The following is a 25,142-nucleotide window of genomic DNA, read 5'->3' on the forward strand; positions in this document are numbered from 1 at the left end:
GCCTTAGCCCTATGCGTTTCGTCTTTAAAGAAAGGTTTCTTCAGGGGTAGGGAGAGAGAGCTGGGCACTTGAATACAAAAACAAATTTTATTCAATCATTTGCTTAAAAGCAGCCGACGTTTCGATCCAAGACGCAGACCTTCATCAGAGTTCACTCAAAGTATACTGGGAGTGAAAGGGCGAGGGCGACAGGGCCACAGGGCCACAGGGCGACAGGGCCACAGGGCGACAGGGCCACAGGGCGACAGGGAGAGGGCGACAGGGAGAGGGCGACAGGGAGAGGGCGACAGGGAGAGGGTGACAGTGACACAGAGAGAGGGTGACATTCACAGACACACTCACAGACACTCACTCACACACAGTTACTGTCTCACACTAACACACACACACCCGCAAGGCAGGGGGTCGCACATGGCAGCAGTGGGGCCTCCGCACGGCAGTGGGCCCGCCACACGGCAGGAGGGCCTCTGCAAGGCAAGGGGGTCGCACATTGCAGCGGGGGTCTCCGCACGGCAGAAGGGCCACTGCAAGGCAGGGGGGGGCGCCCCACTCCAGAGGCGGATACCGCCGCAGCACCCCCCCCCCCCCCCCGAGGCGGACGCCGCCGCAGCAACCACCCACCCCCCGAAGCAGAAGAGGATGCCGCAGCACACACATCCAACTCAAGCAGACGCCGCACCCTTCAGAGGCGGACACCGCCGCTGCCTATCTCCCGCCCCGGGCAGCAAGCGGGGACCCCCCAGCCTACCTCCCGCCCCAGCTTTGGGGTATCCCATAACTTGGAACCCCACTACATAGCCACAATCCGATAGAAGCTTCTCTGCAAAACCCACCCTCAAACTCACAGCCTCGCAAGCTCCGCTGCCCAGCACTCCTAGAAAGGCACAAAAATACTGAATTGTAAAATCATTTATACACAGTGTCAGTGAAGCATATACGACAGATGGGTCCAAGAGCTGATACACTAGGACTTTTACCCACGGTTAAGGGGTAACCAAGTGGGCTTAACGTTTATTATTGAGCTTGGTTACCCCCTCACCGTCACAGTGACAGTGACCCAGTTGAAAAAAAGATGGGTAGAGCTAGAGGATCCATTTTGCTACCCTGAAGAATTACTATATATACACTATGGCCAAAGGGGGGGAAAAAAAATCTAGGCCACAATAACCCTATTTTAGCCTTTTCTTGCAATTTATGGGACTCCCTTAAGTACAAGAATAATTTAACCGTCCCCTTTTCCATGATTTACCTTCTATTCTCAAAATCTACATTCTCACCAGGTGGCAACCAGAATCGCCCAAATCTCTGGACTCAACAAGGGATCACTAGGGTAAATGTTGTAATGGATTCAATCAATATTCACAGTCCCAAATGCCGAATTCTATAGATATTTTCAACTCGGGCATCTCATTCAAACTAAATATAAAAGCAACATGTCTTTTAGAGATGACCCCATTTGAGTACTGGTGTAACTCCCAATTCCTAATCAAGGGGGTCACCTTTGCACTATATCATGCAATTTCAGGGGAATTTAAGAAGTATAAATACATGCTAGCATGGGAAAGTTGAAAACATTTCCCTAGGTATAGATAATTGGCAGGACATTTGGGAGTCAGCAGCCAAGAACCCTACATGTGTTGTAATAAAAGAAAATGTGTACAAAATTCTATATTGGTAGTATTTCACCCGTCAAGTTACACTCAATGTATCCTGCTGTCTCTCCCTTATGTTAGTGGGAATCCGGCAACTTGGGCTCTATCCTACTGTACATCGCGTTTTTTTGTTTGTTTGTTTTTAAACAAACTAGAGAAATGACCACCACCTCTGCAGTATTATTTAACCCTTCTTATTCTGAAAACTGTGATTTAATGTGCTAATTGTTATAAAACCCTGGTTTGAAAATGCTAAATAAAGAGTAAGAGCAAAAAATTGATCTCTTCTTGCACTTTCCAATGCTGTTTTTATTTTGTACAATCTGAGGCTTCATTCGGAATATACACAATATTTGAAATATTAAGTGTCTGAGGATAAAATGAAGATTTCCAAAGAGCCCATTGTCACAGTAGGGGTAGCCAGCCTCACATAATAAAGGTGAAGCCTGGCTGTCCCAAAACTGTGTGTAATGGCCACCTCTGAGAGGCTCATTTTGGCCTGTGTGTAATATGTTTGGTGTAACCTATTCCAGATGATCACTGTGTGATATCTGGAAGGGGGAAAACTGTGTGTCTTGGGGAACGGGGAATGTATATATGTAAAACGCACTTTAAATCCCTGTGTCAGTATGTTCCCCATACAGTTAGTAGGCAGCCAGCATTGTAAATTATGTTGTCAGTATTGCTCCACGTGCAGACCCAGTAATTCACTTAGCTGAGCTGCAGACAGAGAAATGCCGGGTCGTGACAAAGGCTGGGGGCGGCTAAGTACCGGGACAATGGTGAGCGGGGAAGGGCTGGTAATCAGTTCCGGAGACTGACTCTCAGTGGGAGCCTTTGTTTCCCCCGGACACTGAGGCACCTACCCAGCGGGAGGTATGGGGCTGGCCAAGGGAATCATTGCCGGGACTCAGCCACATAGGCGCGATTCCCATTGACCAGTTAGAATTTCCTGCTCTTCAACAGCTCCATCCTCGAGGGGCATTCCAGAGTGCCTAAGCCGACCCCCTCCTCTGATTGGTGCAGCCGGATGAGCCCTCATCCTCCGATTTGCTGCAGCCTCCAGATCCATGCTCCCATTGGCTGGTGGCTCCTGCTCCAGGAAAAATATAGCAGCCAAGGGCTATGTAAGGAGCGCAGACGATCAGAGAACCAGAACAGTTTGGGTGTTCATCGGCAACACGTCTGGCGGGATTTTCAAACGTGCTTTGTGTAGAATAGCACTGAGAAGCACGGAGAAGGAGCTGTGCAGGGCAAGCCTACTGAAGCAGGCCCCTGCACCTAGTTGAGGCTAGATTCCTCTCCCCCAGGCTCCCAGTTGGTAAGTGTTTCATGGTGACTGTGTATTTTTTGTGTTTGCTAGCTTGCCAGAAAAAACTTTTGTTTATTCAATTATTGTGTCCTGTCTGGTGATAGTAATCCCGGTGTTAAAACTTCTGGTCCCCGTGACACCCACTGTAGTCTAAAGGTTGCTGGCTTCAAAGCTAAAGTTTAACAAAATCATGTTTTTTCTTTAAACACTAGAAAAATGTTTTATTTATTATAATTTTTTTAAGAACAGGACATGCCCAGGGAGAAAGATTCTATTACATCAGTTAGATCATATCACTATTGTATGATTTTAACTCCTATAGGATTCTGAGGGGGTGTCTGCTTTAGGAACTAAAGGAAAAACGGACAGTATCTTTTTTAACCAATTTACTAAGCATTCACTTCTCACATACATGCACTGACCAATTACAAGAACTATAATATATAAGACTGCTTCTACTCTATGGGATTATCCCCTTGTGCAGTTCGTGATTCTCAGTATTACTGTACAAACAGACAAGAGCAGATTATCCTCCATGGTGCTGGCATATGGCAACAAAGAAGTATAACACAGTGAATAAAATATGGGCAAAGGAAACCCAAATTGAATGAGCCCTCCTCACTATATGGGTCGTATATGGGGTGTTTAAAGATCCAGGGCACGCGGGCCAATGGGAAACTGCAAAGGATGATGTTGCGACTTCCTATTGGCCGTAGGACGAGAAACCTTTAAAGAGACGTGTTCTGTTACCAGTTGGGGCTGCTACCAGCAGCCCGTTAAGATGCAAGTATCTCGGGAAGCAGAAGGTCTCCGAAGCTGAAATCGTTTTGTTCAGCTTCGGAGACCCCGTGCTCCAAACCTACACCAAAAAAAACACGATGTGAAGCAACTTTAACATTCAAAATATCAAGGGATCACAAATCACAATACACTGCAGAGTGGACGCCTTAAAAATAAAAGGGAGAAAAGAAAAATGGAGAAAAGGATATCGCAATTAAAAGCAAAGATCCCAAACCCAATTTTATACACATTTTAAACTAGCCTGAATCAGGAGGCCACTGCAGAGCAAAACCACTTAATTGTTTTCCCTAACGCACCAAAACTGTCTCACATTTTAACCTGGTCTGTAACTGTTACATACGTCTATAATATATACTGTATTAATCTCCAACTATGCATGCAACGTCTTGTATATAATGCATACCCTGTTCACTTATGTAACTATTTGTAACCATGTATTGTCATCTTAACTCTGTGCCCAGGACATACTTGAAAACGAGAGGTAACTCTCAATGTATTACTTCCTGGTAAAACATTTTATAAATAAATAAAAAACAACAACAACAACAACAACAACAACAACAACGTGACAGCACCAGATTTGCCAGTCCAAGCTTAACCCCTTGGCTGTCGGGGAGACAAGGAATGCGTTGCAACACTATGGCAGCCAAGGGATTAAAGTGGCAGACCCAAGTAGCAGGTACAAAATAATATAAAGCACAATAGCAATGTATTCAGCTCCCTCACAAAGATGCAATCACCCTAAAGTAACAATTCAACTTATTGGCATCCTGCTAGAAATTAATGTTTCCCTTTTCTTAAGGGCCACTGATCAGCAACTTATGTGTATTTGTTTGACTAACGATAGCAATACAATTACTATGAATACTAATACAATGTATTTAGAATTACTTCAACTTTTTTTTTCTTCTTCATAAATGTCCAACGGTTAAATTTAACCTTTTAAAATTCCACTGTCCTTAGATCACGTTTGTCCTTTAAGTATCAATGATGCCACAGACTTCAATTGAGTGACTTTCTGCAGTCCATACTTCCATTAAAATGTTATTTTGTGTCGAAATCACCAAATCTCACTTATTGAGGTCCCTTCAAATGTTTATCTATTGTGCCCATGCCTGTCCAAGTCACAGACTTACTGGTTTGGATTCAGTTTCACTTATGTGTTTTCACATATGCTGTCACAGACATCAATGGAGTTTCAAAGGTACCAAAGTAATACCTTTTACATTAACCATTCACTACTAGAGGGATCAGCAACGTATTAACCCCTGTGAGTGACAATTAAAACGTCATTCTTTTTCATTTACTAATGTAAAGCGCTATGTACACTAATGGCGCTATATAAATAAAGACATACATTATTCTTGGAGATTGAGGTCTCTGCAACTTGACCAAAGTCTCATTCTAAAGACATTCTTTCACTCGCAGAGGGACACGCAACTCATAGCAGAGCATACACATGCAAAGCAATACAAAGCAACTCATAGCAGAGCATACACATGTAAAGCAATACAAAGCAACTCATAGCAGAGCATACACATGTAAAGCAATACAAAGCAACTCATAGCAGAGCATACACATGTAAATCAACTCATAGCAGAGCATACACATGTAAAAAAATACAAAAGTAGTGCATTACTCATCACCATGAAAGCAAAAAGTTATTTTAATCTTTAGAAGAGCCTCCGAAATTACTCATGTCTCTGGGGGGTGGGGGGGGGGTGAATGTGCGCACAGACAGCACGCCTCCCCTAATCAGGCTCGGCACCTACAGTACCAGGGTCCAACCCCACAGGGATAACACAATCTGTGCAACATTCTGACCCGTGTTACGTACATCCCGTCACTGCTGCAGCCCCACACAGCAGAGACACGCGAAGCCTCCATGTATTGCACTGCTCTGCAGAGCGTTGCTGGCAGTGAGGGGGATTGTTGTGTTATTCCGGCTACTGATTCATGAATACCTTTTCGTGCTGCATCGCTCGGTATCTCACTAGGCTCCCGGTGCGATCCCCCTTCTCTTCCCCCGCAGTCCGTGTCTCACTCCCGGTGCGATCCCCCTCTCTCCTCTCTCATTTGCAGTCAGTGCCGCGCTCCCCCCAGCGGTTACCATGGAAGATCAACTGTTGACTATATGGCCGCCATGATGACGCCCGTGTACACCGTGCGCATGCGCGGGGGATGCGCATCACCAGGGCGACGGTGGCGTCAGTCTACCTAGCAACAGGGCCTGAGGAAGCAGGGAAGACCGTTGCCGCAGTTTTGCCAGCTGGAGATATTGGCGGCCTCTCAATGTTGGAACATTTATTGTCACGTGTTGGAAGCTAATTATATGCTTAATATTTGGCCTGAGAGACAAATATCGGTGCAGTTGATGATGATGCTGAAATGTACAAAATAACATCATTATTTAGAGATTAAATTGCTTGTGGGAATTATTTTTATGCTTAGACATGTAGCCATTAGTCAGTAAAAAAAAAACGAGTGGTAAGCTGGGTTTGTAAACGTAAAAGTAGTGATGCGATTTAACCCATTTTCAAGGAAAAAATTGGGGTTAAATAGGGGACAAGAACTTTCTGTGTAGCCAACACAGGTCATGTAAAAAGCAGTAGACATATATCCCCAAGCAAAAGTAGTACACTACTTACAAACTTCTTGTGGTAAATTTCATAGCAGATTTATTGGAACAAACAGCATTAGCAGAGACAATGGTTCAGTTCCTATCTGAACCTTTCTTCTGAAGAAAGATCCAGATAGGACCTGAAACGTTGGCTGCTTCTGCTGTTTGTATCAAATAAACCTGCTATACAATTTACCACAAGACGTTTGTAAGTACTGTAGTGTACTATTTTCCCTTGGCAATATCTGTCTACTGCTCTGAAACCCCTAGCACCATCATGCCTCACTACTGGCAGCTCCACCTTCTGAGCCCTTTTCTGTCCAATATATGAGACTTTGTAACATATGGGACCACACACGCACACAAACTCATTTATCAGTCTGTTAGTGGATGTGTTTACAGGGAAGAATGCAGGTCATACATTTTACCCAATAAAAACGTAGGTGGCTTTATGGATTTGCTGGTCTACAATTCTGTGGTTATATCCACGTTTTATGAAATCCGATCTCAAGGCTGCAATCCGCTGGCCTCTGTCTGCTGTGTCGGAGCATATCCGGTTATATCGTATGGCTTGACTGTAGATGGTTGCATGCTTAGTGTGTATGGGGTTGAAGCTGTTGTCCCTCAAATAGCTGTCTCTGTCTGTAGGTTTGCGGTATACAGAAATCTGTAGTTGGTTGTTCTTTATATTAATGGTGGTGTCTAGGAAATATACTTCATCCGGGGGAATGGGTGTGCTTGAGCTTGATGGTCGAGTGGAACGTATTGAAGTTCTCATGGAACTGTATGAGATCCTGTTCACCAGAGGTCAAAATCAGGAGGATGTCATCGATGTACCGAAGGTATGTAAGGGGTTTCAAGTGACAGGTGGAAAGAAAGTCACTTTCCGGTTTTGCGCATAACAGATTGGCATACTGTGACGCCTTCCGAGTGCCAAAGCGTTCCACCAGAATACCAAGAAGTGATCTCCTTGAATACAGACAGAAAGAGACAAGCGACAGGGTGCCTTTGTGGTCACATATAACCTACACCTAGAAGCTCTATGCAAGATCGCCAGGGAACTACAACCCATTCTCCAAGAATGTGAATACAAAACTAACTAAAAAAAAACTCTCTACCAGCGCTTGATCCAAGTGATAGACTAATTGGTGTGATAACAACAATTGAGTGATTACAATGTGATTACATATGCAGCCAAGGGGGCAATAAACAATGGATTGTTCAAATCCAATAGCATACAGATACAAATACAAAAAATGTCCCCGGCGCAAAGTGTGGTGATGATAATTACAGTACCATATCGAAAGACAGTCCTGTTTGAAAAGTCAGTCCTGGTGGTAGAATGATTCATCAACAATGTGAGGTAGATTTTCCTCTAGGCGTGTTCCCTTATGTTGTCTGCAATAACAGATAAAGAAAACACACCATTGCGCAGTATACAGACTCAATTGCCCCAACCTGAAGAGGAAAATCCCTACTTACAGGATATTTTCTTGTTCATTCGGGGGAGAGAATCTGTTCTTTGGTTCTCTTCCTCCACCCTGGTCTCCACGGGCCCCTCGTGGTTCCTAAGGTGGCTCTCTTCAACTCGGTCTGCGTCGTCCCAGTAGCAGCATACACCGCAACAACCGTGGTTGGAGAAAATTGAAAGACAGCCTAGTGTACTCCGCAAATTTTATTTAACAATGTTAAAAAGCAGCGATGTTACACTCACATTTTGCGAGGGCAAACATGCCGCTCAAGAATGCCGTCCGCAGCCTGTGTCCACTCGATGGTGTGTTGTTCACGACGTCGCGCGCCAACCGATGACGTCAGCGGCGCAGCGCCCGAAGTTCTCCCCACACCACGAGATGCAACGCAGGTGACAGCTTACAACGTGCACTGTACTAGGCTCCTCCTCTCTACGCGTTTCGTGATGCTACGTCACTTCCTCAGGAGATGAAGGAGTCCAGTACACTGGTGCCTTAAGTACATGCACTAAAACTTGTATCTGCCCACAAATGGGCGGCGATCATTTTCGTCACTTAACTGAGTAATTGCAGGACCAGAAACAGCTGACTTGATATACTGTGCTGTTAGGGTCAAACCAGTCCTCACTACTACCCTTTTAAAATATCAAAAAATATAAAATTACTTAAAACATGTTAAAACATTAAATTAATAAAATAAACACTTGTCCTATAGTTGATTACATAAACCTAATGTTTAACATTGATCATATTTACAAATTCAATAGAAAACGATAACTACATTGAAGAAAGATGAAACAAGCAGATTCTAAGGGTCTTTCAAAAAGGATGCCAGATCGAAATCAATATTTAGACCGGTATGTCCTGAAAACCTTGTCCCCATTGGGTCTAAATATTGATTTCGATCTGGCATCCTTTTTGAAAGACCCTTAGAATCTGCTTGTTTCATCTTTCTTCAATGTAGTTATCGTTTTCTATTGAATTTGTAAATATGATCAATGTTAAACATTAGGTTTATGTAATCAACTATAGGACAAGTGTTTATTTTATTAATTTAATGTTTTAACATGTTTTAAGTCATTTTATATTTTTTGATATTTTAAAAGGGTAGTAGTGAGGACTGGTTTGACCCTAACAGCACAGTATATCAAGTCAGCTGTTTCTGGTCCTGCAATTACTCAGTTAAGTGACGAAAATGATCGCCGCCCATTTGTGGGCAGATACAAGTTTTAGTGCATGTACTTAAGGCACCAGTGTACTGGACTCCTTCATCTCCTGAGGAAGTGACGTAGCATCACGAAACGCGTAGAGAGGAGGAGCCTAGTACAGTGCACGTTGTAAGCTGTCACCTGCGTTGCATCTCGTGGTGTGGGGAGAACTTCGGGCGCTGCGCCGCTGACGTCATCAGTTGGCGCGCGACGTCGTGAACAACACACCATCGAGTGGACACAGGCTGCGGACGGCATTCTTGAGCGGCATGTTTGCCCTCGCAAAATGTGAGTGTAACATCGCTGCTTTTTAACATTGTTAAATAAAATTTGCGGAGTACACTAGGCTGTCTTTCAATTTTCTCCAACCACGGTTGTTGCGGTGTATGCTGCTACTGGGACGACGCAGACCGAGTTGAAGAGAGCCACCTTAGGAACCACGAGGGGCCCGTGGAGACCAGGGTGGAGGAAGAGAACCAAAGAACAGATTCTCTCCCCCGAATGAACAAGAAAATATCCTGTAAGTAGGGATTTTCCTCTTCAGGTTGGGGCAATTGAGTCTGTATACTGCGCAATGGTGTGTTTTCTTTATCTGTTATTGCAGACAACATAAGGGAACACGCCTAGAGGAAAATCTACCTCACATTGTTGATGAATCATTCTACCACCAGGACTGACTTTTCAAACAGGACTGTCTTTCGATATGGTACTGTAATTATCATCACCATTCTCCAAGAAGATACAAGACTGCAACAGGTCTTCCCTGTGTAGCCCTCTTTCCCCTACCCTCTGGGAAATGGTCTTGCTACCGGTGTATTCTGTGGCTGCTGTGGTCATACCTGTGAGGCAAACAGAAGGCCGGAGATCTCCATGGTGGTGTGGGGAGTATCAAAACAGGTTCGTGGTGATTTCCTCAGTGGTCAACGTCTCCAGTCCAAGAGGATCCTGGCACTTCTTTCCTTTAGTCATTACCATGCTTCAAGGACTACACCAATTGTTGCTTTGACTGAAGTTTATTAGCAGTAGTATTTGTAGTACATTCACTGGATCATTATCTCTGTACCCTATCCCTACTTGGACTAGGCCTCAGTCACATCTCTAGCAGAAGACGTCTTTGCAGTATCTGTATACGCTGGCATCTCTTCCAGAAGAACATGCTTCTCTGATCACTATCCCAGACAGAACAGCCAGAGCAGCGTCACGCTCACTCACTGCTCTACACTATATACAAGAGCACCCCCCTCCTTCCCTGGGGAGTGGCTAGTAAGCCAGCCTATTCTGGTCATAGACCCTCCCCTTGCTTCAGTGAGAGGCCACTATAACTTTATTGTTCATACCTGCTGAACAATGTAACTTTACACACTGAACATTATAACAGATCCCCCTTAGGAATCATGCCCACACTGCCCACCTTTATAGGGACTTACAGTGAGGTCATGGCCAGGACAATGTTAGTCTAATGAGACTTGGCTACACCTGAAACACCCTTATTATCATACAGACAACCTCATAATCTCAAGAAAATTACGATGAGGAGTATAGTATTCAACAGTACAACTGAATGCGGGACAAGACCATGCCAGGACGCAAGATGCAAAACCTGCGCAATGCTCCACACAGCAGGCACAATGCAAATACCACACAGGAATATGGAGTACAATATCAGAGGAAGGTTCACCTGTTCATCCAGCAATGTCGTGTAACTCATTATGGGAATTCAATTCCCAGGGGGCTTCTACTACATAGGTGAGACGGGACAGGGGCTAAACAAGAGAATGAATCTGCATCGCCACAGCATCACAAGCGGAACAAGGGACAGTCCTGTCGGCGAACATATCTCTGACTCTGGCCTTAGATGAACGATCTGAAGGTGGCCATACTCAAAGGTAATCTTAGAACACCAAGAGACGGTTGCATAAATACAAATTTATGTAACTGTTCGGGACACTTAGCGGTGGCCTAAACCGAGACCGCAGCTTCATGAGTTACTACACTGACATAAGAGAACTCTCTTCCCATGAGTGCTAAAGGACATGTCTATACATACTGCGCTATATGAATGCACACACAGCTGTCTCTTACACATACATATGTACAATGTAATTCTATCCCTATATACCAAAAGGGACCACATAGTATCTACACACACTAATAGTTATGCAACACCCTCTTACATTTCTACACCTACTCACACCATTGGTATACACTTCCACACACACCTTTTGTAAAGCGCTATACACACTATGGGCGATTTGTAAATTTAAATTTACACACATACATACACACATACTCTTACATCACTAACATTCAAGGACCATTTAACACCTTACGTCATAAATCGCATACTGCACAGGGGGGTGGGATAAGCTTCAGTCAGATACATTCCAGCATGCACTGTTTTTAAGTAAAAACCTTTCTTGCTTTATCCATTGTAACACCGCCGAAAGAAGAGATCAGTGTATCTCGAAAGCTCGCACAAATAAAAGCATTTCGTTAGCCACAGAACTGTATAGTCTATTCGTTTTTGATTATTAAGCTCGGTTAATACAGTACAGATAACTCTACATATATATACATACACACACGCGTGCACACACACAGGGCCGCCAACATGGGGGGGTCTGCCAGGGTTAGTGTCCCGGGCCCCTTGCGCGGCCGTGCCCGGTTTATTTTTAAAAAAGTAAAAAAAAAAATGCCGGCGATCTCGGTGCGCGTGCGCAGAGCCGAGGTCTCAGCGCACATGCGCAGGGAAAGCAGGGTGTCAAGCCTGCTGCCTGTGGGCCCACTCCCCCCCCCGGCTCCCAATGTTGGACAGAGGAGAAACACCGTGGCGAGCCCATGCCCGCCAACCCAGCTTCCACCGCGCCCGCCAACCCAGCTTCCCTGCGCCCGCCAACCCAGTTTCCCCTGCGCCCGCCAACCCAGCTTCCCCCGCTCCCGCCAACCCAGCTCCCCCTTCGCCCACTAACCCAGCTCCACCTGGGCCCGCCAACCCAGCACCCCCCGTGCCCGCCAACCCAGCTACACCCGCGCCAGCCTCCTGCCCCGGGCATCAGCCGCCACAGAGTTAGCCCGCCAGTCTCGCCACCCCCCGTCAGCCTACCTCCCACACCCCCGCGCCCCATCTGGCAGGCAAGGAAGAAGGAAGCAGCACCCACCCGGTCAAGGTCAGTCACCCACCCAGGCAGTCCCCCACCCACCCAGTCACTCAAGTCACCTCGTCACTCAAAGTCACTCACCCACCCACCAAGTCACCCACCCAGTCACCCACCCACCCAGTCACTCACCCACCCACTCACCCACCCAGTCACTCAGTCAAGTCCCTCAGTCACCCACCCACCTAGTCACTCAGTCACCTACCCACCCAGGCAGTCACCCACCCAGGAAGTCACCCACCCAGGCAGTCCCCCAGGTAGTCAGTCACCCAGGCAGTGAGTCAGTCACCTACCCACCCACCCACCCAGGCAGTCAGTCACCCACCCACCCTTAACCCCCCCCCAGGCCCATACTTAACACCCTCCCCCCCAGGCCCATACTTAACCCTCTCCCCCCCCCCCTGAATCCCCCCCAGGCCTTTTGTCACATTGGATGTAGCATTGGGTATCTTTGTCTTTTGTTGAAAATATAAAAATAAACAGATTGCATTGTAATGTTTTTTTCTGTATTACAATAAGAAGAAAACAGTTAAGTAAAAAATGCGCACTAAAAAAATTAGTACTCCCACATTGCACTGACCATGGACACACACTAAAGGGACAGGTGCATGTCGATGGCCAGCAACCTGGGAAAGACCTGTGAGATCAAAAAAGGTAAATAACCCATCAGGGATTCTCAACCCCATCAGTTAAACGCTGATAGCTCCGCATGATCTTCACTCTCCGACGGGCCGCATGCGAAGAGGCCCGCCACCCAGCGCATGTCCTACATGAAGCCAGGTCTCCCCTTGCCCCTTACCTTCGCTACATTAGGCAGCATTGGGGAGAGGTGAGCGGGCGATGGGCTCGCCGGAGACCCGCGACGGACGCCACTTCAGGGCGCCACCATGTTGGTGTGCGGGGACGTTTTGTGCATGCGCAGGGATGTTTCCAATTGCGGCGGCCATCCCTAAGGCTTTGCGCATGCATAGAGGATGCTGCAGGGCGGCCCATATATGCAGAGCTGCTGCAAGGGAATTGCAGTTCCCAGAAGGCTTTGGAGTACTATCACATGTCGGGCAACAGCCAATAGAGCACCAGGATTACCCTGATTGGGGGACTGATACATTTTGCGCGTCTGGACCACGAGCAGTCGGAGCTGGGACACCATGAGGATAGGGTATATGTGTGGGTTATCCGGAGAGGGAGGGTAAAGGTAATGCCCAGGGAGCAGTGCTCCAGTGGACTAGGCCAGATTTCCCCCTTAGGTCCAAGATAGACCCCGATTCTCTGTAGAGGGTGTATGCTGCAAGGAAAAGCCTTGAGATAGGGACCCTTCCCCAGTAGTGTTTCAGTGAGGGACATCAACAGCACGACATTGCATCTAACGGTGACGTGTGGCCTGAGGCCTATGAGCAGAATAAGGCCACAGTATCAGAGACTCTATTATAGGGGTACAATCCAGCTGGAGGCCCCTCCAGAGGCATCGGCCTTAGGATCATCACAGCAGAGTTCTTTGCTTGTTAACCTGGTCTGGACGGAGACCAGGGAGGTATTATCCACGTGCACCAACGGGACACAACACACAAAGGGAAGCGCTCTATCCCACACATACTCTTTGAGGGAGGGACTGGCTTGTGGACACTACGGGGTTAAGTGTCCAGGCACTCCAGGATTTTGGGGGCTTCACCCGGGAGGTGTTATTGGTTGGGGAAGGCCTTGCAGGGCCGTGTTATGTTGGATGCTATATTTTCATATGTGTTTAGTAAACACTGTTATAATTTACCTGTGTGTAATTATTGTGTATATTCATTCTGGTGAGGTGTTCCTCCCACTACGCTGGGATCCCTCGCAGGTGGAGGCGCTGCACTGAGACGATTAGTATACCCCAGGCTCCCAGTGGCGGAGGCTTAGGTCTTCTGTGAACCAACAGGTAGTGGCAGCACCAGTAGTCTTCTTGTTTAGGGGGAAACAGGACTACATACATATAGCCTCCCTTCCTTAATACATCACTAGTTCCTCCCCCCGGGCTTAACTCCGTAGCTGCCAGCGGGAAGGAGTGGAGCGGAAGAGGCAATTTAGAAAGTCCCGCAAAATCAGCTGAAGCTTTCAAGCAATGAGTGCAGGAGAGAGCAGATATCTTATCTATCTAGAGTTGCCAAGTGTCCTGCTTTGAACCGGACAGCCCAGTATTTTGCCCCTTGCATCCGGTATAAAATGAAAGGTAATACCGGACATGTATGTATCCGGTATTACCTCTCTCTGAACATAGGGTGGTTGTGGAGGGCCCGGCGGCTGGTCAGAGCAGTTGCCGCTGGCCCCCCCTCTCGCCGAGGTGTCTGATACTGACGCGAGCCAGGTCTCTCAATAAGCGCATACTGGAAGTCAGCTGAGCTCAGCTTCCAGCGTGCCCCCCGTCCCCTGCAGCGACCAGACCCAACCTGAGACCATCCCAAAGGTAAGTCTGAATTGTATATGTATTGGGGGGTGGGTGTATTTTTATATGTATTGGGGTGTATTTTTATATGTATTGGGGGGTGGGTGTATTTTTTTATGTATTGGGGGGGACATTTATATATGTATTGGGGGAGTGGGTGTATTTTTATATGTGTTGGGGGTGGGTGTATTGTTATGTATTGGGGGGCTGGGTGTATTTGTATATGTAAGGGGGGTGGGTGGATTTTTATATGTATTTGGGGTAAATTTTTATATGTATTGGGGGTGGGTGTATTTTTATTTGTATTGGGGGTGGGTGTATTTTTTCTGTATTGGGTGGGGTGGGTGTAATTTTTTTTATGTATTGGGTGGTATGTGTATTTTTTTAATATGTATTAGGGGAGGGTGGGGGTGTATTTTTTATATGCATTGAGTGGGGGTGTATTTTTATATGTATTGGGGGTGGGAAAAGCGCAGGGATTAACTTTCTGTTTTTGCACATTTGTATGGCCAATCCTTTCACTAGCAGCATGCTCCTTACATGGAGAAGCGCGGTGATATATATTTGTATTAAATTTTCTGTTGGGCCGAATTAAATCCTTAGCAGCACGCTCCTAGAGGGCACCTACAGTGCCCATACAGTAAATGTATCCAAGGCTGCAATAGCAAACTGGGCCTTCATGAGGACTTAACCCCTCCAGTGTCAGTCCCTAGCAGGACTTATACTGTTAGGGACAAAAGGAAAAGGTAGCGGATGGAAGCTATGCTACATATGTATTGGGGGTGGGTGTATTGTTATGTGTATTGGGGGGTGGGTGTATTTTTATATGTATAGGGGTGGTGTATTGGTGGGTGTATTTATATATGTATTGAGTTGGGTGTATTTTTATATGTATTGTGGGGTGGGTGTATTTCTTATTTATGTATTGGGGGGTGGGTATATTTGGGTGTATTTTTGTATATGTATTGGGGGGTGTAATTTTTATATGTATTGGGCGGGGTGTATTTTTTTTAAAATATATATGTATATATGTGTTGGGGGTGTATTTTTTTGTATGTATTGGGGGGGTGAGTCGCATCTTTTACCATTGTGTCCAGTATTTTTGGAGAAGCCACCTATAACTATCTGTGACTCAGGAATTATAACAGTATGTTCAGCTAGTCTTTATGTGGCACATTAAGTACAGTCACAACTAATTAGGAATGCTTAGAAACTTTTCATTTCATATAGTGCTTTTCTCCCAATGACGTCAGCAGGAGCGGACATCAGGATTTAAACTAATCTCCGCTGCTTCATACTCAGTGTCCTCGTTATCAGTCAGTGCCTTTACTCACTGAGCCGCTCATTCAACCCTTGAATATAATGTTTCCTGTTTTAATAAAGTACATATAAGTTGTGGAAGGCTCTGGGATACTTAGGGATGGTTATAATAACTTGCAAAATATGTAAAAGAAATAGCTTTCAGTGAGTTCTGGGATTTTTAAGCACAAATAGGAACATTTGCGTTCTGTTGTATGAACACTAGATGGCAAAGTGAACATGGCTGTATATGAGCAATGTCTAACCTCAGGTCCCTAGCGGTCCATCATATCCACAAGGGACATTAGCCACCACTACTTTCCCTAAGAAACTATGGGGGTTATTCATTCAACATAGCACCGATCAGGGCACTATCCCACATGCAGTTAACAACCATTAAAGTCAATAGGAGTTGACATTATCACAGTTTAATAAATAACCCCCAAAAACTTAAATTACTAATTAAATATAGTGATAGATGAATTAAAGCGGCAATCCACGGTGCTCAATGTTTTTTTCTTACTTGAACAGAGGGATCTCCTGGAGCAGCTCTGTGGTCCCCCGATCTCAAGCACTCATCAGTTCCTGCAGTACCAGCATTCGGAAAAAACATTAGAAAGTTTTTAGTTTTTGTTTTTTCAAAATGTATGTATGTATGTATGTATGTATGTCTTTATTTGTATAGCGCCATAAATGTACATAGCGCTTCACAGTAGTAATGCATGTCATATAAATAACAAATATAAATAACAGATCATGGGAATAAGTGCTTCAGACATACTGTAAAAGTAACATTAAGGAAGGAGTCCCTGCTCCGAGGAGCTTACAATCTAATTGGTAGGTAGGGAGAACGTACATAACATGCTTTTTGCACCACGTGCTTCGTCAGGATGTCCTGACGAAGCACTTAGTGCGAAACGCATAGAGGTCACAAGCGGATGCTGCGTGAATTCCCATTGGTGGAGAGGCTGCTCGATATAAGGAAGGAGTATCCTACAGACAGAGCAGCGGGCCTGATCTACATCTACTCCCATGGCTGTGTCTCCGGACTTCCCGGTCAGCCACTCCAATAGCATTAGCCAGTTCTAAGTTCATTTAATTGGATTTATGTCACACACTTATGTATTGTTGTTTTTGTTGTGTCATGTTCAGTCCTGTTGGGGCACTGTTCAAGTTTTAATCTATAAACATACTACTTCTCATACGCGCCCTCTCTGATTTTTCTTTGCTTTCTTTTCAGTAGAATTGGAGTATGAGAGGCGCTGCAGCTGCCTTGAAAGGAAAAATGGAAACCGGACTGCTGTCTTCTTGGTACAAAAAGTACGTTTTAATGGCAAATTAAAAGTAGCCAGAGAGAATTTTTCCGTGTTTCACGCGGTTCACCGCGCTTTATTAAAGAATACAGCACACTAACAGGTAAGACACATAAATACCCACAATACCTCCCTCTCTGTGACGTATCGGCACTCTAAACCAATAAGGAAAGAACACCCCGCCCCTGGTAAGTCAGGGTGATTGTGGGCATGTTTGAAACAGAAGAAAATACACGAATAGACAGAAGATGGTGCAATTGTCAAAACATATGACAACCCATTTTTGAAAAAAAAAAAAAAATCTATTAACTCATTGCACCATCCCATGTCCATAATGAAACTTAAAAGCATATCGTAACCATATTGTTTTTTTTACAAAAGGTACATTGACGACCTCATCCTGATTTGGGATGGGGATCGCATCACATTAGACACGTTTATTGATTCACTGAATAACAATACTTTTAATTTAAAATTCACTCATGAGAGTCACTGTAATTTTTATAAATTATTTAGATGTTCATTTGTATATTGATCTTTCTGCTACCATCCAAATGAAGGTATTTAGGAAGACCAATTCACGGAATATCTTCTTAAGGTCGGACAGCAGTCACCCAAGGTCACTAATAAAAGGGATACCTAAGGGACAATTCCTTAGGTTAAGGAGATTGTGCTCCAGAGATGAGACATTTATACATCAATCACAGGATCTCATGCATAGATTTAAAACTAGAGGATATGACGATTTAGTCATAAAAAATGCTTTTGATCATGCTTTTCGGTTGGATCGAGACGATTTCATTTCTAAATGTGACGATAAGAAAGTTAAAAAACTAAAAAATGTCAAAAGTAAGTCAACGACTCCTCTGTTCATAACCAAATTTAGCAATCAGGCCCAACAGGTCAAGACTATTATTAACAAACACTGGGGAGTTTTAGACCTTGACCCTGACCTTCTTCCATTTATTGAAACAGGTCCCAAATTCGTCTTTAAAAAAGCCAAAACTCTAGCCACCCATCTGTCTCCAAGCCTGTTTTCTTCAGAACATGTACCAGTACCATAACCATACCATGTACCAGTAAACTAAGGACCACAAACGGCTTTTTTTAGGTGTGGTGCATGTAAGATGTGTGTGTATGCTCTTCCAGCTAAGTCCTTAACTGTGAAGAAAATGAAAAATCCTTATGTGATTAAATCATTCATCAACTGTAATACACAGTTTGTTGTGCATTACAGTTGGTGTAAATGTTCCAAGGGCTACGTTGGGAGAACAATTAGATGTTTAAAAGAACGCATGATGGAGCATGCTCGGTTTATCAGGAACAAGGATTTAAAACATCCTGTTTCAAAACATTTTGTAGAATGTCCTCATGGTGGTCTTAGAAATTTCAATTTCATGGCCGTTGAACATGTACAGCTACAATACGTGGAGGTGATAGATTGAATCTCCTAAACAGGGTAGAGATGTTTTGGGTTTTCTCTCTAGATACGCTTAGTCCATCTGGGATAAATGTAGATTGGGAGCTCCAGCACTTTCTACATTAAGTATCCTATCCAATCATGAACTTGCTTCAGTTCTTTTCTTTAGTGATAAGTATGATTTTTTGTCAATGCCAGGTTTATAAATTTAAGCTCTAGTTTATCAAATTGAATTCAGTGGTTTTTCCATTATAAGTACGGTGGAAATGCTGATTTATAAAATATTAGCTAAATATTGAAATTTATATTCCTTCATCACATTGTAGGATTAGATCAAAAGGAGTTTTATGTCTTTATGATTTAAATATTTTTCCATAGTCTCTCCTATATCTATATATTAATGATTAGATATTCTACTGTGTGGAATAACCCTGTTACAGGACACAAAGAATGACACATTTGGTATAAGACAACGATTTTACTGCAGACAACCAAAAATAAACTCACACATATATACATATATACATATATATATATATATATATACAGTCCCACCAACCCAGCCACGAATGGCAGTACCCTCATTCTTCCACCAACACAATGTCCCCAAAGTACGGAGGGGCCCTTGGGCACCCAACCACCCTGATGTCTCCTATGTGTGGTACAGCGGTGCCCACTAAAGTGTTGGTTGGTGCACGTGGACGTGCTGTAGAAGATAGGATCCACTGACCCAGCGATGTCAGCGATGAGTCCTCCTCCGAGGTGGGTGGTATCCAGCTGGAGGGTCCCACACTGATGAGTCTTTAACAGCAGCAGGTGTCTGGTCCCAGACAGGATACAGCTGCGTTCTGTCTGAGTCCCTATGCGCTGGTTCTAAAGGGGCAGTGTCCCTATGTATGGGCCTGTCCCTGCAGCAACCACAAGCTACACAGGGGAGTCATGGCCTGATAGGGGGTATCTAGCCTAGTGCAGGTTCCACTGACACCTGCACACACAACCAACCCCTTCCTTGTCCCAGCTCCAACAGCCGTGGTACCTGGTGCGCCAAATGTATCAATACATGTGCAGGGAGAATACCGTAGCCCTATTGGCTGTGCTTGTTCACAAATCCAGCAGCCCCAGTGAATTATGGGGCTTGTAGTCCCCGCGGAGCCCTGCTTCCCTAATGGCCGCCTTGTGCGCCTAATACTGCGCATGTTCGGCTTCTCGCGCATGCGCGATCAAATCCAAGATGGTGGCGCCTTGCTACTGGACTGACCGGGTCGCCGCTCTAGCCGCCATCGCAACCTCCCTAACTGCCAGCAAGGTCAGGGGAATGGAAAGGGGACCTAGGGGGGGAGCCTAGCTACATACATATATACATACGTAACATACATACATACAAACAATACGTTACCATCCAGACGAATGACAAAGTAGAGACAGCACTCAGAAGGTAGGTTTTCAAAAAAGCTATATTGTCAAAAAATATCACATAAGACCGATGTGCATACATTACCTTGATAAAGAGCCCTCTGGGTTCGAAACGTCGGTTTGATGTGATATTTTTTGACAGTATAGCTTTTTGAAAACCTACCTTCTGAGTGCTGTCTCTACTTTGTCATTCGTTTGGATGGCAACGTATTATTTACATATCATTAAGAGGCATATCATTAAGAGGCTAGCACCAGGCCATTCTGGATTTTCTATTGGGAGTGCTGTCTCTTTTGTTAATATATATATACTAGCTGAGACCCGGCGCTGCCCAGGACCAAAACCTCACGCTCCTTCCTCTCGCCAAGCCCCTCCCCCCTCCCCACCCCGGTTCCCCTCGTCTCTCTCCGCCTCCCCCCACCCATGCGCAGCTGTGGTCCTTCCCCCCCCCTCTGCGCAGGTCTGGTCCTCCCTCCCCCCCCCCTGCGCTTCTCTGGTCCTCCACCCCCCCCCCGCGCAGCACACAGTGCCACACACACCGTGAGACACACAGTGCCACACACACAAACCCAGTGAGACACACACACAGTGTCAGACACATACACACACACAGTGTCACACACACACACAGTGTCAGACACATACACACACACACACACACAGTGTCACACACACACACAGTGTCACGCACACACATAGTGTCACACACACACACACACAGTGTCACACACACACACACACACAGTGTCACACACACACACAGTGTCACACACACACACACACACAAAGTGTCACACACACACAGTGTCACACACACACAGTGACACACACAGTGTCACACACACACACACACACACACACACACAGTGTCACACACACACACACACACACACACACACACACACACACACACACACACACACACACACACACACACACACACACACACAGTGTCTCACACACACACACACTCACACAGTGTCACACACACACACACAAATGTCCTCGGGCACCCACAACAACTGCAGTGAGGACCCGCCCGTTCCCCCCACCGGTGGACACCAGCCACCTCCGTCCAGTCTCCGCGCTCCCACCGGTCCAGAAGGCGCCTCTCTCCTGTCTGGGCGCTCTGACCGGTGGGGGCAGAGCATGCAGTGCAGGCCGCCGAGCGCACGGGAACCGGAACAGGCGCGAGCCAGCGTCGGGAGGAGGCTGAAGTGCCTGATGAGCGGGAGCAGCCGCAGCAACGCGCACCACCAGGCTGGAGCCGCAGCAACGCGCATGTGACAGGGGGGCACCGGGGAAAGGGGTGGGGGGCAGGGTCCGGGGTGGGCTGACACAGGGGGCAGTAGGGGGGTGACACCCGGGGGGCATGGGGGTGCACGGCAAGTGGAGGTGATACCCGGGGGCAGGGACACAGAGGGACAGCGGGAGACAGGGACACAGAGTGGTGTGACCGGGGGGGGGGGGGGGTAGGGGGGTTGGTGGTGGGGGAGAGTTGAGGCCGGCGCCGAGGAGCGGCGGGTGGTAGTGGTGTGGATGGTCCTGCTAAGTGAAATTCCTAATCCAAGTGAGGGCAAGAGGTGCAATGTGAGAGGGGGGCATGGGGGTGCGCGGCAAGTGGAGGTGATACCCGGGGGCAGGGACACAGAGGGACAGCGGGAGACAGGGCCACAGAGTGGTGTGACCGGGGGGGTAGGGGGGTTGGTGGTGGTGGAGAGGTGAGGCCGGCGCCGACGAGCGGCGGGTGGTAGTGGTGTGGATGGTCCTGCTAAGTGAAATTCCTAATCCAAGTGAGGGCAAGAGGTGCAATGTGAGAGGGGGGGTGGGGGTGCGTCTGTGGCCAATGACACAGGGGGAACACAGGGCCAATCACGCAGGGAGAAGACATACACACAAACATTATTTCAGACTTATAGATATAGATGTGTGTGTTTCTGAGTGAGTTTTCACAGTTTAGTATAGTGTTGATGTCTTGTATTGATGTCTTATTTAGATAATTTCACACCGTTACTATTTAAATCATGAGCTTATATACTCATCTTTTGTTTTACACTGTTTGGCTTTTGTGATGCTTTGTTTCTCTGTGAGTGCGGGCTACCTAAATTCATATTTCCTATGTACTTTACAGTTTGAGGGTCCCTCTTGTTGCCCAGCACCGCTTCTCCTACATTTTATACTGTTATATTGGAGTGCTGATTCTGTGTGTATATATATTTATAGTATTATATGATTTAGTTCCATAATTGCAAATTATATCATTACCTTAGCAACAATATTTTATTGATTTCCAACGATAGTAGACTAGTTTAAGATACATTTTGTGCACTGTTACATGTGAACAGTCTACAGCAGTGGTGTCAAACGCAGTCCTCAAGAGCCACCAACAGACCACGTTTTATCTCCGCTTCTGCACAGGTGGCTATATCAGTGATATACCTGTGCTGAAGCAGGGGTATCTTTCAAACCTGGCCTGTTGGTGGCCCTTGAGGACTGCGTTTGACACCGCTGGGGTACAGAGCTAGAGAAGGGGGAACAGTTTAAAGGAGTTTACTTTCTTTTTATTTTATGTTAGCTGGGAGCCAAAGAAGGTCAGCTCTGCTAAAGTACTAATTTCAATCAATGTGACTGGCACAGGGAAAAAATGGCGTGAATGCAAAAGTGATTATATTTGAGGCTGATAAAATCACTGTGTGCAGCTGCGCTTTTGAACAAAAACCGTGACAACTACTAGAGATTAAAACGATTAATCTTTTGTTTAATTTTATGTCAGTCAGCATCTATTCATGCACAATAATATAAGCTCAGTATGCAAATCTTTCATGTTATTAGCCAATGATTTACCCTGGTGGTAAGTGCCTCGTTTTTAATATTTCCACCTTCTTTCCTAAACACCCAGTTTCTCCCAGTGTTGCCTAAAGACATCTACACAATAACCTTACAATGTGACATTCCAACAAACACACTTTATTCTATTTTTCAAAACATCAACAAACAAATGTTATTACATATATGTAACCCCCTTTCCCTATGCCTAAGGGAAACCGCGGGCGATTACGGGTGCTTCTAGTACAAATACGCTCACAGGAGGCCTGAGTCTCCATTTCTGGGAGTCTGGGGTGAGCTCTCTCTCTCTCTTAGGCCGCGCTTATAATCCTTGCTACGGCGCCGCTACGGCGTTACATCATCCGTCGCCATTGTAGCAGTGATTTTTGCTTATAGTGTTAGAGACAAGAGAAAATACATTTACATTGACTTCCAGCGATCTCGACCAAGCCGTCGCTCCATCGCACCTCTCCTACAATAGACGCACGCCACGGATTTAATACACTTGTTTTGACGTGACGTTGCGTCGCTGGGACTATAAGCGCGGCCTTAGTGCAGCGCCTCTACCTATGAGGGATCCCAGCGTTGGCGGTATGACTCCTCTTAGGACCCAATACAATCAGTAAAAACAATATCACACTATATATATATATATATATATATAATCAAAAAATAAATAGATGATACCGTTCTGTGGCTAACGAAATGCTTTTATTTGTGCGAGCTTTCGATGTAACATCGCCGGAAGAAGAGATCAGTGTATCTCGAAAGCTCGCACAAATAAAAGCATTTCGTTAGCCACAGAACGGTATCATCTATTTATTTTTTGATTATTGAAGCTCGGCTAACACGGTACTGATACCTCTACACATATATATATATATATATATATATATAAAAACAGAAAAAGAGAGAGAGCGCACAGCTCATAGCATAACACTGTATGTTTTATTGTAAAAAGGGGGAAGGAGGATGGGGGGTGGGGGGTATTGGAATCGCACTCACAGGATTAAAATATATAAAAAGCAGTTTGTGATTTCATATCACCACCATCCGGTTCTGCATGCGGTATAACGTCTCTAAGGACTCCTCCAGGACTGCCAGACGTGTTCACCATGAACCAGGTATCAGGGGGCTCCGTTCGCCGTCTTTATGCTGTCCCGAAATCAGCTCTCCACTTCCAATGGCCGCTTGTTGTATCTCCACGCTTGGTTTGGCCTCGTGCGCGTGCGCAACGTCGTCGTGACGTAATTGCGCTGTCAGTTTCCCTATACATACATATACACACTCGGTTTCACTGTAACAGTATATAGCATATATCACACCAATACAATACACAAATAACACAACACCCTGAGTGGTTCCCCCAAAGTACTGAGGGTTCCTAGGGCACGTATGTAGCGCACTTTCCCCCACTCCCTTGGAGAATGTTTGGCTATGGTGTGTGTTGTGCAATACCTGTGGCTCACAGGAGGTCTGAGCCTCCGCTGCAGGGAGCCTGGGGTGTAACTGGTACGGTGTTCTTCAGAGCCTCCACCTGTAACGGATTCTACTGTGTGGAATTACCTGTTACAGGACCTATATACATATACTTATACAATAACCACACAGAATGGGTAAAACATAAAATAACAACTTTACTACAGAACGATAATATGGCTACTGGTTACAGCCTACCCACCAGGCCATAACCACCCGCCCAGTGTTCCACACACTTGTTCACAGTCCCCAAAGTACCTGATGGGGCCCTCAGGCACCCAACCACTCTAGTGTCAGCAAGGATATAACCCCTCACCCTTATATGTGGTCAGCGCTGCCACTATAGTGTATATTGGTGCACTTGTGCGTGGGGTACCTGCCGGGTGCATCCGCACCCGGGCGCGCTGCGTCCTGCGATGGGGTACACGGACCCAACGATGATCCACGTGGGATGTCAACCTCAAGGACAGTCTCTTCTGTGGGGGTGGTCTGGTCCCAGACCACCAAGAGCCAGGATGCCGCTGTCTCCTGTCTGTGTCCTTCACTACAAGCTACATGGGCAGTTTCCCTATCTTCTGGGCCTGTCCCTGTAGCAGCCACAAACTGAGTGGAGTTGGGCCAAGCTGGAGCCTATCAGGGGTCTCTGGCCTAGTGCAGATGCCACAGCCACCTGCACACTCACACCCTACCCCTTCAGTATCCAGCCTCCAGCTCACAGTCCCCTTAACTGTCAGAATCCCAACTGTCAGAATTCAAACT

General features: G+C 45.9%; 1 protein-coding gene across 12 annotated transcripts in view; it reads right to left on the reverse strand.

The window, feature by feature from the left end:
• The window catches only part of DYNC2I1 (dynein 2 intermediate chain 1), a 148,740-nt gene that overhangs the window by 47,137 nt on the left and 76,461 nt on the right, over window positions 1–25,142 (reverse strand). For 4 of the 12 annotated variants that reach the window (XR_012799327.1, XR_012799328.1, XM_075587828.1 and 1 more), the window contains exons 1-2: window positions 24,700–25,113; window positions 16,456–16,517 (exon numbers count right to left, since the gene is read on the reverse strand). Coding sequence is in view for 6 of the 12 variants with exons in the window: in XM_075587828.1 (XP_075443943.1) it covers window positions 16,456–16,517; window positions 24,700–24,772 (135 nt within the window). In the remaining 6 variants the exon portion in view is untranslated. Of the gene's footprint in view, window positions 1–5,729; window positions 5,918–16,455; window positions 16,518–23,909; window positions 25,114–25,142 lie in introns of those variants that run through there. The other 8 variants (XM_075587824.1, XM_075587825.1, XM_075587827.1 and 5 more) reach the window with 8 other exon arrangements.

This window comes from Ascaphus truei, chromosome 2 (genome assembly GCF_040206685.1).
Source record: "Ascaphus truei isolate aAscTru1 chromosome 2, aAscTru1.hap1, whole genome shotgun sequence".
NCBI lineage: Eukaryota > Metazoa > Chordata > Amphibia > Anura > Ascaphidae > Ascaphus > Ascaphus truei.